The sequence below is a fragment of the Malaya genurostris genome, chromosome 3 (assembly GCF_030247185.1).
Source record: "Malaya genurostris strain Urasoe2022 chromosome 3, Malgen_1.1, whole genome shotgun sequence".
Taxonomy (NCBI): domain Eukaryota; kingdom Metazoa; phylum Arthropoda; class Insecta; order Diptera; family Culicidae; genus Malaya; species Malaya genurostris.
The window spans coordinates 179263190-179276773 of NC_080572.1; the positions used below are offsets into that span (position 1 = coordinate 179263190).

General features: G+C 36.6%; 1 protein-coding gene across 1 annotated transcript in view; it reads left to right on the top strand.

Moving 5' to 3' along the window:
• Positions 1–13584, top strand: part of LOC131439273 (uncharacterized) — a 270667-nt gene that overhangs the window by 123870 nt on the left and 133213 nt on the right. Inside the window, exon 2 of the mRNA XM_058610087.1 lies at positions 10538–10696. Within this exon, the coding sequence (XP_058466070.1) occupies positions 10552–10696 (145 nt within the window). The 5' untranslated portion in view covers positions 10538–10551. The remainder of the gene's footprint in view (positions 1–10537; positions 10697–13584) is intronic.

Genomic DNA, 13584 nt, shown 5'->3' on the forward strand with positions numbered 1-13584 from the left:
TTTTGTTAAGGAGGTAGTAAATAAATATATTTTTTTTGCACAAAAAATTATTGAATAAAAAAAACATTTGAAGTATTTTTTCTGAAGATATAAATAATGTAAAAAAAATATTTTTTGAGATATATTCGCTTCATTTTAAAAACATTTTGTTTTTATTTATCTACGTAGAATCTACCTTTATTGCCTAAGTATCTACTACAAAGTTTTAGATAGCATTGAAATAAGTAACTTTTCCCAAAACTTTCCACAATCTAATTCATCAATTAGGTAATGAATGTTACCTAATAAATCATTACAATATGTCACTTAGTCGCATTGCATTCGATCAGTATCAGTATCAGTAACGCTATCGTTCGAGTTTTCTGTGTCGCAACTTAAACAAATTGTTGCGATTTTGACAATTCACAATATTAGAAAAAATCTAAGTGGAACTCGATGCATTTTTTTAGGCCATTTCAAAGTTAGTTTTAATTATTGAAAATCCGAAAAATTATCAAAAGCTCAACACATATTTAAAAATGGAAAAATGTTTTCTAAAAAAAAATAAGAAAAAGTATCGTAAAAGTACAAACCTTTACGAAGAGATTCCATGTTTAAAACGAGATCGTGCGACGCTCACTGCAAAAGTGAATTGCAGAAATAGCAGACGCGTGACGCCCTCCGTTTCGTAACCATTAATGGTTTCAGCATGGCCATAGCGAAAATGAGTCACACGAATAGTACTCAAAATCTTTTCATTCGAAAATAAATTGGATTAGGAATATATTTTCCTATAAGTATTGTAAAAGTTTGCTGCATTAATTTGCTTATTTCGATTCGGTACGAGACTTTTTAGGTAAAAAAAGGTAAAATGATGTATTACTTTTCCAGAAAAGCACAAACCTATGCACAAAAACAAACCTAACTACCTATCTACAAAATTATGGGATTTTATATTCTCTACAATTATTTCAAACAAAGTATGCATAAAAAATAACTCGAAACAAGTTATGAATAGAAAACTAGCTTTAAGGGGGTTGCCGTAATTCAATAACTAAAACTAACTTTGAAAAGGCATAAAAAAAAGTTCCATCGAGTTCCACTTAGATTTTTTTCTATAGTATTGGACATATTTTTTTTCTATAAATTTTGTAACAATCTGTTGCATAGAGTTGCATATTTCGCTTCGGTGCAAGGTTTTATCATAGGTAAAAAAGTTAAAATGTATGCCAAGTATGCATAAGTATGGTTAGGGTTATATTTTTTTGTCAAAGTAGGCCATGAACAATTAGCAATATAATCAAATTACGCAGTATTTATTTGTAAAAAATTTCCTTAAAGCAACAATATGCATTAAAAGAACGGCTTGGCAGCTACTGATTTATGTCCATGTTTTGCCTTTCTCATATAGAAAGGTTAAGCAATCACTGTGAAAACCGACTTTTGAACCGAGGCCCGGAAGGCCGAGTGTCACATACCATTCGACTCAGTTCTTCGAGTACGCAAAATGTCTGTGTGTGTATATGTGTGTGCGTATGTGTGTATCCGCAACTAAAACGGGAATCATGGAAAAAGCCAACAAATATAAGTGTTTCTTATGTAAAAAAAATCCAAGAAATTCAATGGAATGATTTTTATCGATCGCACGAATCGTCATCCTGCTCGTTTTACCCCAAATGCCCAGCAGTTTTAGGGTTTTCTATAGTATTTATTCAGCAACTTGAAAAGAAATCGAGTCCGATCTACTTAAATAGCTTGATTTTATGTAAAAATGTCTGGAGAATCGAATGGAAGAGTGTACACTGGCCACAAGAAACGTTCTGGTGACTATTTTACCCCAATTCCTTCATTTCATGATATCTTATTGTAAATCGTCCTTAAATCTAGGACTAAAATCGAAATTATAGGGCGCTAAGTGTCAAAACTTACAAACCACCATACAAAATGACGATGTAAAACCGATACGCATCGGTACGTGCTGGTTCTGTACCAGCAAGCACGGAAGGAAATACCACCGCTTTTGCGAACGAGGCACACAGCTTCGCATTGTGTGTTCGGGAGAACGAAAACTTACAACGTTTTCAAAGCACAACCCAATTCATTGGCAGTGAGTACAAATGATTACACCGAAACCTCCATTTACGAACTAAACGGGGGTTCGTAAATGGAGGTAGTTCGTAAAAAAAGTTTACGTTATTTGGGATTTGGTTCGTAAAAAAAGTTTACGTTATTTGGGATTTGGTTCGTAAAAAAAGTTTACGTTATTTGGAATTTACTTCGTAAAAAAAGTTTTGTGTAATGAATGTGGAAACCCCAATCACATGGCCATTTTTGGAACGGATGTGATAAGTGGGTGCAAGAAAATGATGTTTGGGGTCGGTTCAAAATCCAAGATGGCGACTTCCGGTTTGTCGATATTCCTCAAAAACCCTTACAATGTGGGTTTTTTCGGAACGGGATTGTAGAGTAGATGACGGAAAACGATGTTTAAGGTGGTTCGGAAATCCAAGATGGCGACTTCCGGTTTGTCGATATTCCTTAAAAACCCTTACAATGTGGGTATTTTCGGAACGGGATTGAAGAGTACATGACGGAAAACGATGTTTAAGGTGGTTCGGAAATCCAAGATGGCGGTTTCCGGTTTATCGATATTCCTTAAAAACCCTTACAATATGGGTATTTTCGGAACAGGATTGATAAGTAGATGACGGAAAACGATGTTTAAGGTAGCTCGGAAATCCAAGATGGCGACTTCCGGTTTATCGATATTGCTTAAAAACCCTTACAATATGGGTATTTTTGGAATGGGATTGATGAGTAGATGACGGAAAACGATGTTTGAGGTGGCTCGAAAATCCAAGATGGCGACTTCCGGTTTATCGATATTGCTTAAAAACCATTACAATATGGGTATTTTCGGAACGGAATTGATGAGTAGATGACAGAAAACGATGTTTAAGGTGGTTCGGAAATCCAAGATGGCGGCTTCCGGTTTATCGATATTCCTTAAAAACCCTTACAATATGAGTATTTTCGGAACGGGATTGATGAGTAGGTGACGGAAAACGATGTTTAAGGTGGTTCGGAAATCCAAGATGGCGACTTCCGGTTTGTCGATATTCCTTGAAAACCCTTACAATATGGGTATTTTTGGAACGGGATTGATGAGTAGGCGCCTACATTTTTGGAACAGTAGTACAATATCTATGGCTGATCTGAATTATAGCCGGATTTGTAAAAAAATACCTAAATACCATTCAAATTAGTTTTGAATTACCTTAATAGTTTAAGCTTGACAAAAATACCCACATTGTAAGGGTTTTTGAGGAATATCGATAAACCGGAAGTCGCCATCTTGGATTTCCGAACCACCTTAAACATCGTTTTAGGTCACCTACTCATCAATGCCGTTCCGAAAATACCCATATTGTAAGGGCTTTTAAGGAATATCGATAAACCGGAAGTCGCCATCTTGGATTTCCGAACCACCTTAAACATCGTTTTCCGTCACCTACTCATCAATGCCGTTCCGAAAATACCCATATTGTAAGGGCTTTTAAAGAATATCGATAAACCGGAAGTCGCCATCTTGGATTTCCGAACCACCTTAAACATCGTTTTCCGTCATCTACTCATCAATGCCGTTCCGAAAATACCCATATTGTAAGGGCTTTTAAAGAATATCGATAAACCGGAAGTCGCCATCTTGGATTTCCGAACCACCTTAAACATCGTTTTCCGTCACCTACTCATCAATGCCGTTCCGAAAATACCCATATTGTAAGGGCTTTTAAAGAATATCGATAAACCGGAAGTCGCCATCTTGGATTTCCGAACCACCTTAAACATCGTTTTCCGTCATCTACTCATCAATCCCGTTCCGAAAATACCCATATTGTAGGGCTTTCAAGGAATATCGATAAACCGGAAGTCGCCATCTTGGATTTCCGAACCACCTTAAACATCGTTTTCCGTCATCTACTCATCAATCCCGTTCCGAAAATACCCATATTGTAGTAATTTCCATGGAGCCGGAAATTGTTTTCATCGGATGCAAAAACCTCTTTTTACGAAGTTGGTTCGTAAAAAAAGTTTACGTTATTTGGGATTTGGTTCGTAAAAAGAGATACGTAAAAAGAGGTTACGTATAAAAAGTGTTCGTAAACGGAGGTTTGGGTGTATATTGATACTGAAAGATGATTAGTACGACCGTACAAATATTTGCATTAATTATGGTTTCGGCTTTAGCGGTCTGTTAAATAAGAACGGCTGTTATATACTGCCCGACGTTTCGACCACTGGTTATGGTCTTTTTCAAGGGAAATATCTTATCGTTCCTCGTCTAAAAATCGTATGCCCACGAACGGTTGTTTACATAATAACAAAGCTTCTTTCGTCACTTTTGTTGCACTTTTGTTGCACTTTTGTTATTATGTAAACAACCGTTCGTGGGCATACGATTTTTAGACGAGGAACGATAAGATATTTCCCTTGAAAAAGACCATAACCAGTGGTCGAAACGTCGGGCAGTATATAACAGCCGTTCTTATTTAACAGACCGCTAAAGCCGAAACCATAATTAATGCATATATTGATACTAATAATAAACATAAAAATACAATCACAAAGCATGTTTAATTATACTGCTTGAAAAGTATTACTACAAATTTAACCTGAATTTTTTATACAGTAATAACAGGAGCAGAGGTTTTCGTTTAATTGTCTCAACCGAAATAGTACATTATAGGTGAATCAACCAGCTTCAATTCAAACAAAGTCTTTGTATAATCAACATATAAATTGAATAGTTTTTTCGCTAAACGTATTATATATTGGTCAAAATATTTAATCGACATAAAATTTACGACACATTTACAAATAAGATTTTTTAACTATTTGAACTTGTAGGTCTGGCTATTTGATGACCGCATGCACTTTTTACGATTGTGACGGTCACCGAGTTCCGGCTCTGGAAATAGATTGTCTAAAGCTCCATCGAAACCGGCATCGATTTCTAATGTAATGTTAATGAGAAATACATCATTACACCACAATGTGGATTAAAACAGGTTTTCTTAAAATTATCCATCTTACCATTTATAAACGGTCAGTCGGGAACATAATTAATTCTTCTAAAACCAAATCATTAAAATCGAAAATGGCGGCTTTCGGTAAACCGGCTTTAAATTTTTTGAATCTTTTTGTAGAATTTGTCATTTTTTGATTAAAACTCTTTGAAAAAAAAATTGGTGAAAAAAGTTTTATACTTTTCAAAAGACAGTCCAGATCAAATTTGGAATTTGAAATGCAAAGTAAGAAAAGTGACTTTTTGTGAGAAAGTCTATTTCTCCAGACCGTTTCATTCGAATATGAAAATTTATTCAATCTGTTCTCCCTCCTAGAAGTACCCTTTTACGAAATATTTAGACATGAATTGTAAAGAATTGAGATTTCAAATGAATTACACTGATTCAAAAAGTTACAGAATAGTGTACGTTTTACTTAAAACAGTACAATTAATAAAAAATCTGAGTGCATGAAATTTTATTTCTAAATCTTTTGAAAACTGCTACTTCTACGAAGAACACCACTAAATAGAATTTTAAACTGGAAAAACGCCTGAAAACTATTTTATCTGTAACAAGTTCACTTTTCAATTGACGCAAATCAAATTAACATCAAATGGGCATCTGTGGTTTAGATTCAAAATAAAATTGTTGATACAATAATTAAAGCGACGTAACTTTTAATTATTTAATTTCTTATTTTTCAAAATGTGTTCGATTTCTTTTCTCAGCGAGTGAAGTCGTATTTCAATCGAAGTATGTGAAGTCCGATTAGACCGGGTTGGCGGTTCAGTGCAAAGGGCGCAGGTTTTACAAGCCAGTCGTCGTATGTTCGAGCCCCGACCTGGAAGAATTCTTTTTAGTGTCAGTAGGATCGTAGTACTAGCCATGCAATGATTTTGAACGCTAAGAATCGACTGCGAAGTCTGTTGTAGAGATGCGAACGGTAGCGGTAGAATACATTTATCCTTGTACATTCTACACATTCAAAATTCTACAGCCTGCTACTACTGCTTGATGGTACCTTTACCGCAGAGAGCGTACCAGTGACGATCAGAACGGTACAGGTAGAAACAAATTTTGCTCTACTTCATTCTACCGTTTCTTGATGGTACGGCCTTGTACTGCTGCTTGAAACTCCCGTAGATTTCAAAAATGTACTGTAGCTTCCTACCGCCAACGAAAAAAAAGTATTCTACTGCGGACAAAAGTGTACTCTACTGCGGATGAAAAAGTACTTTACAGCTGCTGACGAAAATGTGTTCTACCGCAGTACTTTACGGTGTTTGCTCAGAAGATGTGTAGTGAAAGGTTGATTGAATTAATCTTTCACATGCATAAGTATTATTTTTGCGTAAAGACGAACTATTTATCTATTTGAACAACTGATTATATTTTATTGAACTAGGAATTCGTTGATATTATTCTTTAATCTTTTTGAACGATGCAATTTGTTATCTGATATCAAGACCTGTTTTTACATGAAGAATTTCATTTGCATGAGCCTATCTTGTAAAATTTTTGTGTTGACTATATTTTATGTTTAGAATAATCCAGACTACTAAAAGATTAAAATTTATGGCTATAGAAATGCATTCATCTTACATAGGGTTATTGAACTAATAATCATTTCATTTGTGGAGCTACCACGTTATTTTGAGGATTACGCGACTACCAATCAACAAATTATGACAAAATCGGATGAAATATCTTTGTTTCGGCTCTGAAAAATCAGATTACGGCATAATTGTGCATAATACTGGTGTTATTATCTTTACGAATGCACCATATTTCAGCTTATTGAGATACGGAGCTGAAATGAATGAAGGTACCGTTCCTACTCAGAAAAAAAATCAAGTTTTCTGAAGCGGGTAATTTCATTTTTTCCTTGAATTTTTATTTCTAGTTATATATTTATTTCAAACGTATGCATTTCTAAGGGATTCTTCAAAGAACTTTTTTAAATCTCTTCAACGGAAGCACAGAAGCCTTTTTCTGTAATTTAGCCATGCATACAATATATTTAGGCTAGGTAGTAGCTAGGTTTAATCAAATAAGGACAAGAAGAAATTTGAATTCCTCTTCGAACCTTTTGTCGTTTATTTTTAAAGATGTATTTTTGTCGTTTGTTTTTAAAGATGTATTTTTATTGAACGATCAGAATTGCTTGTACAACTCTTTCTCAACTAGAAAAATCAAATGTCGACTTTAAAGAAATCGTTAAGTATTTCGCTACGTTTAGAGTTTCAGTGACTCGAAGTGGAAATCATTTTTCGCCAGAAAAATTTTTTTTAGTGAATCCCAAGCAAAAGAATAATTCATCGTAAAATCTATAAAAGCTGCGTTGAATTTTAATTGATTCCGGTAAACATGAGGATAAAAAATACAAATGGTAAACTTTTGTTTTACTAAAATACTTGCTAATATGCTTTCTAGCGATCATCATCAGCAAAAAATTAAATTTCGGATAATTACATAATTTACTGAAATTGAAAATCTAATAACGATTTCAGAAAGATATAGTCTTCGATATCTGAATATTTTCCATGTTTTAGGCAGTAAGCTAATGTTTTTTCGAGCACACTTAAATAAATCAATTTTGTGGGACCAAAGATGATATTTTACCAGGTTTTAATTCAAACCGACCAAAATAGCTACCGATCTCATGTATTTACAATTTTTATGTAAATGTCCTCAAACTTCAGTATGGAGTGATAAATAATTCAGTATAAAATTATGAAGAAATGAGTCTCAGCTCAGCTCTGCCGATCGATCGGTAAATGATACTTTTTACTGATCTTATTGTTGAGCTGTTCGAAAGTCAGCAATATTTTACCGATTTTTTCTTATAAGAGGAGGGTGGCCCAAACTTCCCACTGTGGGATAAGTCGCCATTCCAGCGTTTCTCAGATATAGCGTGGGTGTTAGCTCTACTTAACCTAACCTAACAATTATCATAAAGGTTTCCGTTTTGACTCAATTCTGTGTTTAGTGCGTAACAGATTGAAAAGTGTAAAAATCGGTAGTAGTCATAAGTCAACACTTTTCAGGTGGTCCTTAGGTTGCTGTCAGAGAGAACGCGATATGCGAAGCACCAACATTTCTCTTTCTAATGAGACACCTTTGGAAAAATAATATAAATGAACAATCAGCTGACGAGGATAGCAAGACAGCGATCATACCAATGGAAATAAATTTGGATGATCTACATGTTATAACACAGTACAAAACTTTTTTTTAATACATATGATTGACGGTAGTACAAATAGAGTATAATGAATCTAACTATGGCGGTTTAAGTTACTATTCTAATTTGTTTCTTTAGTAGTGTGTTTTATTATTGATTATATTTTATTGTGAATCGCACCCATTAATCCGTTAATTTGTTCTTAAACTAACAAAACCTTCTAACAGGCAGAGTTTCGAGTATTTCCATTCCGAGTGAGTTTTTCATTTATTTCGATCGAAATACTAATTGATTTTATTATTTTGTTCATATCACGGTTTGAATTATTTTACACGTATAAATATGTCATTTCGGAACTAGTCTTTCAATTGTATACGAAGTTAGTGAGAATCGATCAAACCATTTCAAAAATATATTTTGCCCACTACTTTCCGGAATCAGTAAAGTCGAATTGAGTTTACTTGTCCATCAATTAACAAGTCCGGAAAACATGAATAATTTATTGAACACAGTCACTGTGCGAACTAAGTGAACTGATTCAAACGGTATAAGACTCTCGGCCCTACGAGTCTATATTCAAAAGTTGATTCTCACAACGATTACATAATGTCTTTATTTGAAATACATAAGTAATTCTGCAACTTAATAATTTAACTTCAAAACATTTTTTGTTTGAGAAAAATAATTCATTAATACCCTCTGGCAAAACTAACCATTAATACCTCCTGGCAACGATCAAAAGCTTAAAACCGGGGTTAAATAAATGAGATTAGCAATACTATTTTATAAACATTCTGAATAAGCGAAAATCATCTTTGAAATAGCGAAGAATATAAGCAATGTACTGCGCTTACTGTTCTTCGATACCACTGTTAACTACCGCGGTAAAGTACATTTTTCTATCGCACTAATGTACAATTTTCTACCGTAGCGAGCTACATTTTTTTGTGCTACAGTAGCGCGAATAAGAAGACAGTAAAATTTAGAAAGATAGAATTTCTATCTACCTCAAGCGGCGAAGATTTCGGCGAAAGTTTTTAACGCGATACTACTTCGCATGCCTATTGTAATAGAATTTTAGTTTGGATGCAGCAGCGTGGTACAGTACGAACAGTGGGTTAACAGACTACAGTAATAAAAAAGGGGAGGCATCAATGAATCAGAAAGGTCAAATTCCTCAAAAGGAATGTACTGTCAAGACTTTTCTTTTTATGTGAAGTCCGATGACCTGCTACAAATATTTCTTGAATTAATCTTTTCGAAAGAGATTGACGACAATACTCAGAACGCTTACCATTGTTTTGGCCTCACATTTATTAAACAATGTAAAACGACAAACTAATGCCATGAATTCGGTGCATATATTAGGGAAAAGTTCCAAACTGTAACTTAAACGACATGCTCGAATTTCACTCCTCACCCCCAATCCTAATATCTTACCGAGCAACAGTTCGCTCGTAAGCTAATTCAACCGTATTAAAGTTTACATGAACTTTTACGGTCAAACTTCCTCCGTCGCAGTACAGGAGAGCAGTACTCTTCCAGTAAGTGGGAAGGAAAAAAATGGCGGCCCCAGGAAAGAGTTCCTACAAGACAAACTGGCAGAATTGAAATGAATGTCCATGAGAATGAATATTGCCCTCAGAAGGAAAACCAAGCGATGGGCTCCGGTTCGGAAAATTGAAATATTAAAACTATTAAAAGCTACTTTCTCCCATCAGCAACTGCATTCCTTGTCCATTGGTCGGTGTTTGGTCTGGATCCAAACCCCGGCAGCACAGGGAGAAACATCAAGAATCTATAAATATAAATTAGTTCGTACTTTAATTCGTTGAGTTCTGGTCGGTCGGTCGCTTCATGCCCGAAGGCAATGCCGCAGACACAGTTGAGTTTGGTTTTCGTGTTCACGTACTTACTCGACTTGATATCGTCCGGTACACTATTTCTCGAGTTGCTACTGCCACTGTAGTTGCGACTGTTTAAAACGAGTCTTTAACAGGAATGCTGCCGGAATGTCTCCGTGGAAAGTTTTCAACCCACCGTAGTCTGGCTGCACTTGTCTGCAGTCGCTGGAATCAAAACGACGGTGGTTTCATAGCACCGAAACAGATGTTTGTTCATCGCACCCTCTGGTTTTTTGTTTTCTCTGCATTTTTTTTTTATTTGTTATCAAACTCCAATCGATAATGGAAAAGTTTCCATTTAAAATGTTTGCTAAGACTTTAATCCTCTACCGTTGCTGTTGTTGGAGGAGAATTATTAATTTTTGTTTTCATACTTTTCTCTTTTACCAACCCATTTGCAGATTACGCCGCCAGGATGAAGATGTCAAAACTATCCAATCAGACCAATTCGCAGGATCCGCAGGCAGTCAACTCACGAGTGTTTGTCGGCAACTTGAACACATTTCAGTGCTCTAAAACGGATGTCGAGCGGATGTTTCAGCGCTACGGACGATTGGCAGGTGAGTTTTAATTCTTCAATCCATTCCGGGGAAGGCGGAAACACGAACGGCCCGAAAGCTTTTCGATTGAAAACTTCCTCCTGGCTGCACCATTTACAATGCATGGGATGCACACTGATTTCGCACTCACTCCAACCGAATTCGAACAAATGAACAGCAGCAAAAGTTGCCAACAAAACACTTGTTAATTTATGGCTCTTCTTCAGTAGTGTGCAGTGCAGTTACGGCAGTGAAAAACTTTGTAACTAGTTTGTAAAATGAATTGAACCCATTTGTACTGGAACTCTGCAGCAAACATCACCAGGGCCAGCGGTAAAATTAACTCAGACAGTTTCGCAATCGATTTCCGCCTGTCCCCGCCGGGTCCCTGTCCAGACCTGTCCGACCGGATCACGGGATGCGGAGACGAAATACCGGCCACCTAGCAAACGTGAAATCAATTTACCACGCCAGCAAATGAAGCGCATTGGTTCTCCTTCGGATCGTCCGTCCGTCGGTGGAACGTTGGGAGAACTTTTTCATTGCGACGTGCAACTTTTTTCTATACGGTTATACATTAAGTTTCTTATATTTCACACCTAGCTTCACATATCAGAGAAAGGAAAAAGTTTCCTACTGCATTCCTTGACCACCTCGTGGCGCTTCCTGGCCACTGCATTTGATGGAACACAACATCAGATAAAAGTACGCCGTTGCTTGCCATTCCGGCCAACGATAGTTGTTCTGATTTTCCACCTGTATTGAGACTGCTATACTGTGGCTAGCAGTGTATAGCAGAAGAAACTTAACAACGTGTTTTTAATTACTCCGCTAGTTCATTGCCTTCAAGCTACTGCTGCATTCTATACTCTAACAAGTCGAACTATACGAGAAACTCTTATCTATCACACATCGTTTGAGTTCTAGCACGAAATAGATGGTGAATCATAGCACAACTGGAACTCTTTCAAGAAATACTATCGAAAACGGAGTTTTCAGTGCACCCGAAACTGACTATCAGAACGAACAAATTTGCATAGAAAACAAATAATAAAGACTGTACCAGAAAGTAATGACGCACTTCGATTTCGTTGTAAATAATTCACAAGTGTTAGATATTCAAATTTTATTCGATATACTGATAATATTAGACTACAACAACAGTATATTATTCTCAACATTTTCTACTTAGCCATTGTAGACTAGCTGGCGCACCTTCTTGCGAACGTTCCTCATTGAATTCCATACAGACTTCTTGGCGACAAGTTTTGACACTTTTTTCCAATCTTTTTCGGACTGTTGAATGGTTTCGGCTGCCGAGACATGTTTCCTAAGATGTGCCTTCGTGATTGCCCAAAATTCCTCAATTGGTCGAAGTTGTGGGCAATTTGGTGGATTCATGTCTTTTGCGACGAAAGTGACATTTTTGGTAGTATACCATTCTACCGTTGATTTCGAGTAGCGACAAGAAGCAAGATCTGGCCAGAAGACAACTGGATCCTTGTGGCTTCGAATCATGGGTAGAAGTCGTTTTTGTGAACATTCCTTGATGTATATTTCGCTGTTCATTGAACTTCCGGATTGCATTTCGCACGGCTTTTTCACTTACTCCTTCCATTTTTGCTCTCTTTCTCAGTGACAGTCCGCGTTCTGTGCGCCATTTGTACACAATTTTTCGACGTTTTTCTGCCGAAAGTCAACGCATTTCGAAACAAACTAATGAAAACGAATAAACAACTGCACAAGTGGTTAGAGAAGTGTGTAAACAACAGGACACAGTCATAAAAATTGACAGATTCTGAACCATTGCGAAATGGCAGCAATTTTTGGTTGCGTCCATACTTTCTGGGACAGTCTTTAGGCCGCAGAAGAGACAAAAACAAAATCTTAAATCAGCGTCTGACGGCAAAGCAGAGAGTAAAAATATACCAGGGTTGTTTTGTGGAGGCACGCGAAGGCACACAGTGCCTCTAAAGAAAATTTCGAAAATATCAGTGTGACTCATCTGGGCATTTTTAAGCTGATCAAACTTATCGTAGTTGAGTTTGGCCATCAACTAAACAGAATTTCGAAAGAGATTCAAAATCAGATTTGAATATTTCGTTATATTTTTAAATCGTCGCATATTTGACTGCTTGGAAATTTTTCAACACTTATCATCTTGGGATTCAGGATCTGGATGTCGGGTCTGGATGAATTTCAGAAATTCCGTAAGAGACCATAAGACCTTTGAATTTGATTTTAACTCTCTTCATCAATACTGTCCATACCATCAGAGTGATACACGCTGGTGTAAGATTCTTGTCTACACAGGGGATTCAAGAAGCGAACATCACACAAAAAGGAAAGCGCACTTCTTCTCAGTGTCGAATAGTCACAATTTGAGTGTGTGCTTGTGGTTAAAGCAGGTGGCGCGAGTGAAACACATTCTCTTCACATGAATCGCTCTAACGCGCTCTCGCCTTAATACGCCCAAGTGACCACTGGTGCGTGCTAGTGAGCGAACACTTATGTGATTTAATTTTTAAATTTATGCAAGGTAACGATGACCTTGATATGACAATCTTTTTCGCAGTAAGGAAAAACTAAATTTTCACGACAAATTGCGCTTTTACTGAATATGCGTGCCCCACGCTTCATTTATGCGAACCGTAAACCAGAGTCCACACACTGCTTCATCTACCTCAGAGAATTTCAGAGCTCTGCTCTAGCAATTTGATGTGATCCAGTGCTAGAGTTGAAAGAAAATAAACACGCGCTCTCATGATGCGTGCACATTTTTTATAACAGTGGTGTACTCGTATATATGTGAAGGGGAAGAGCTCTCGTTGATGTTGTCAGTGCAAGGGGAGAAATTAAACTTGCTCTTCGTCACACAGAGGAGATGGACATCTCTGCATACCATAGCA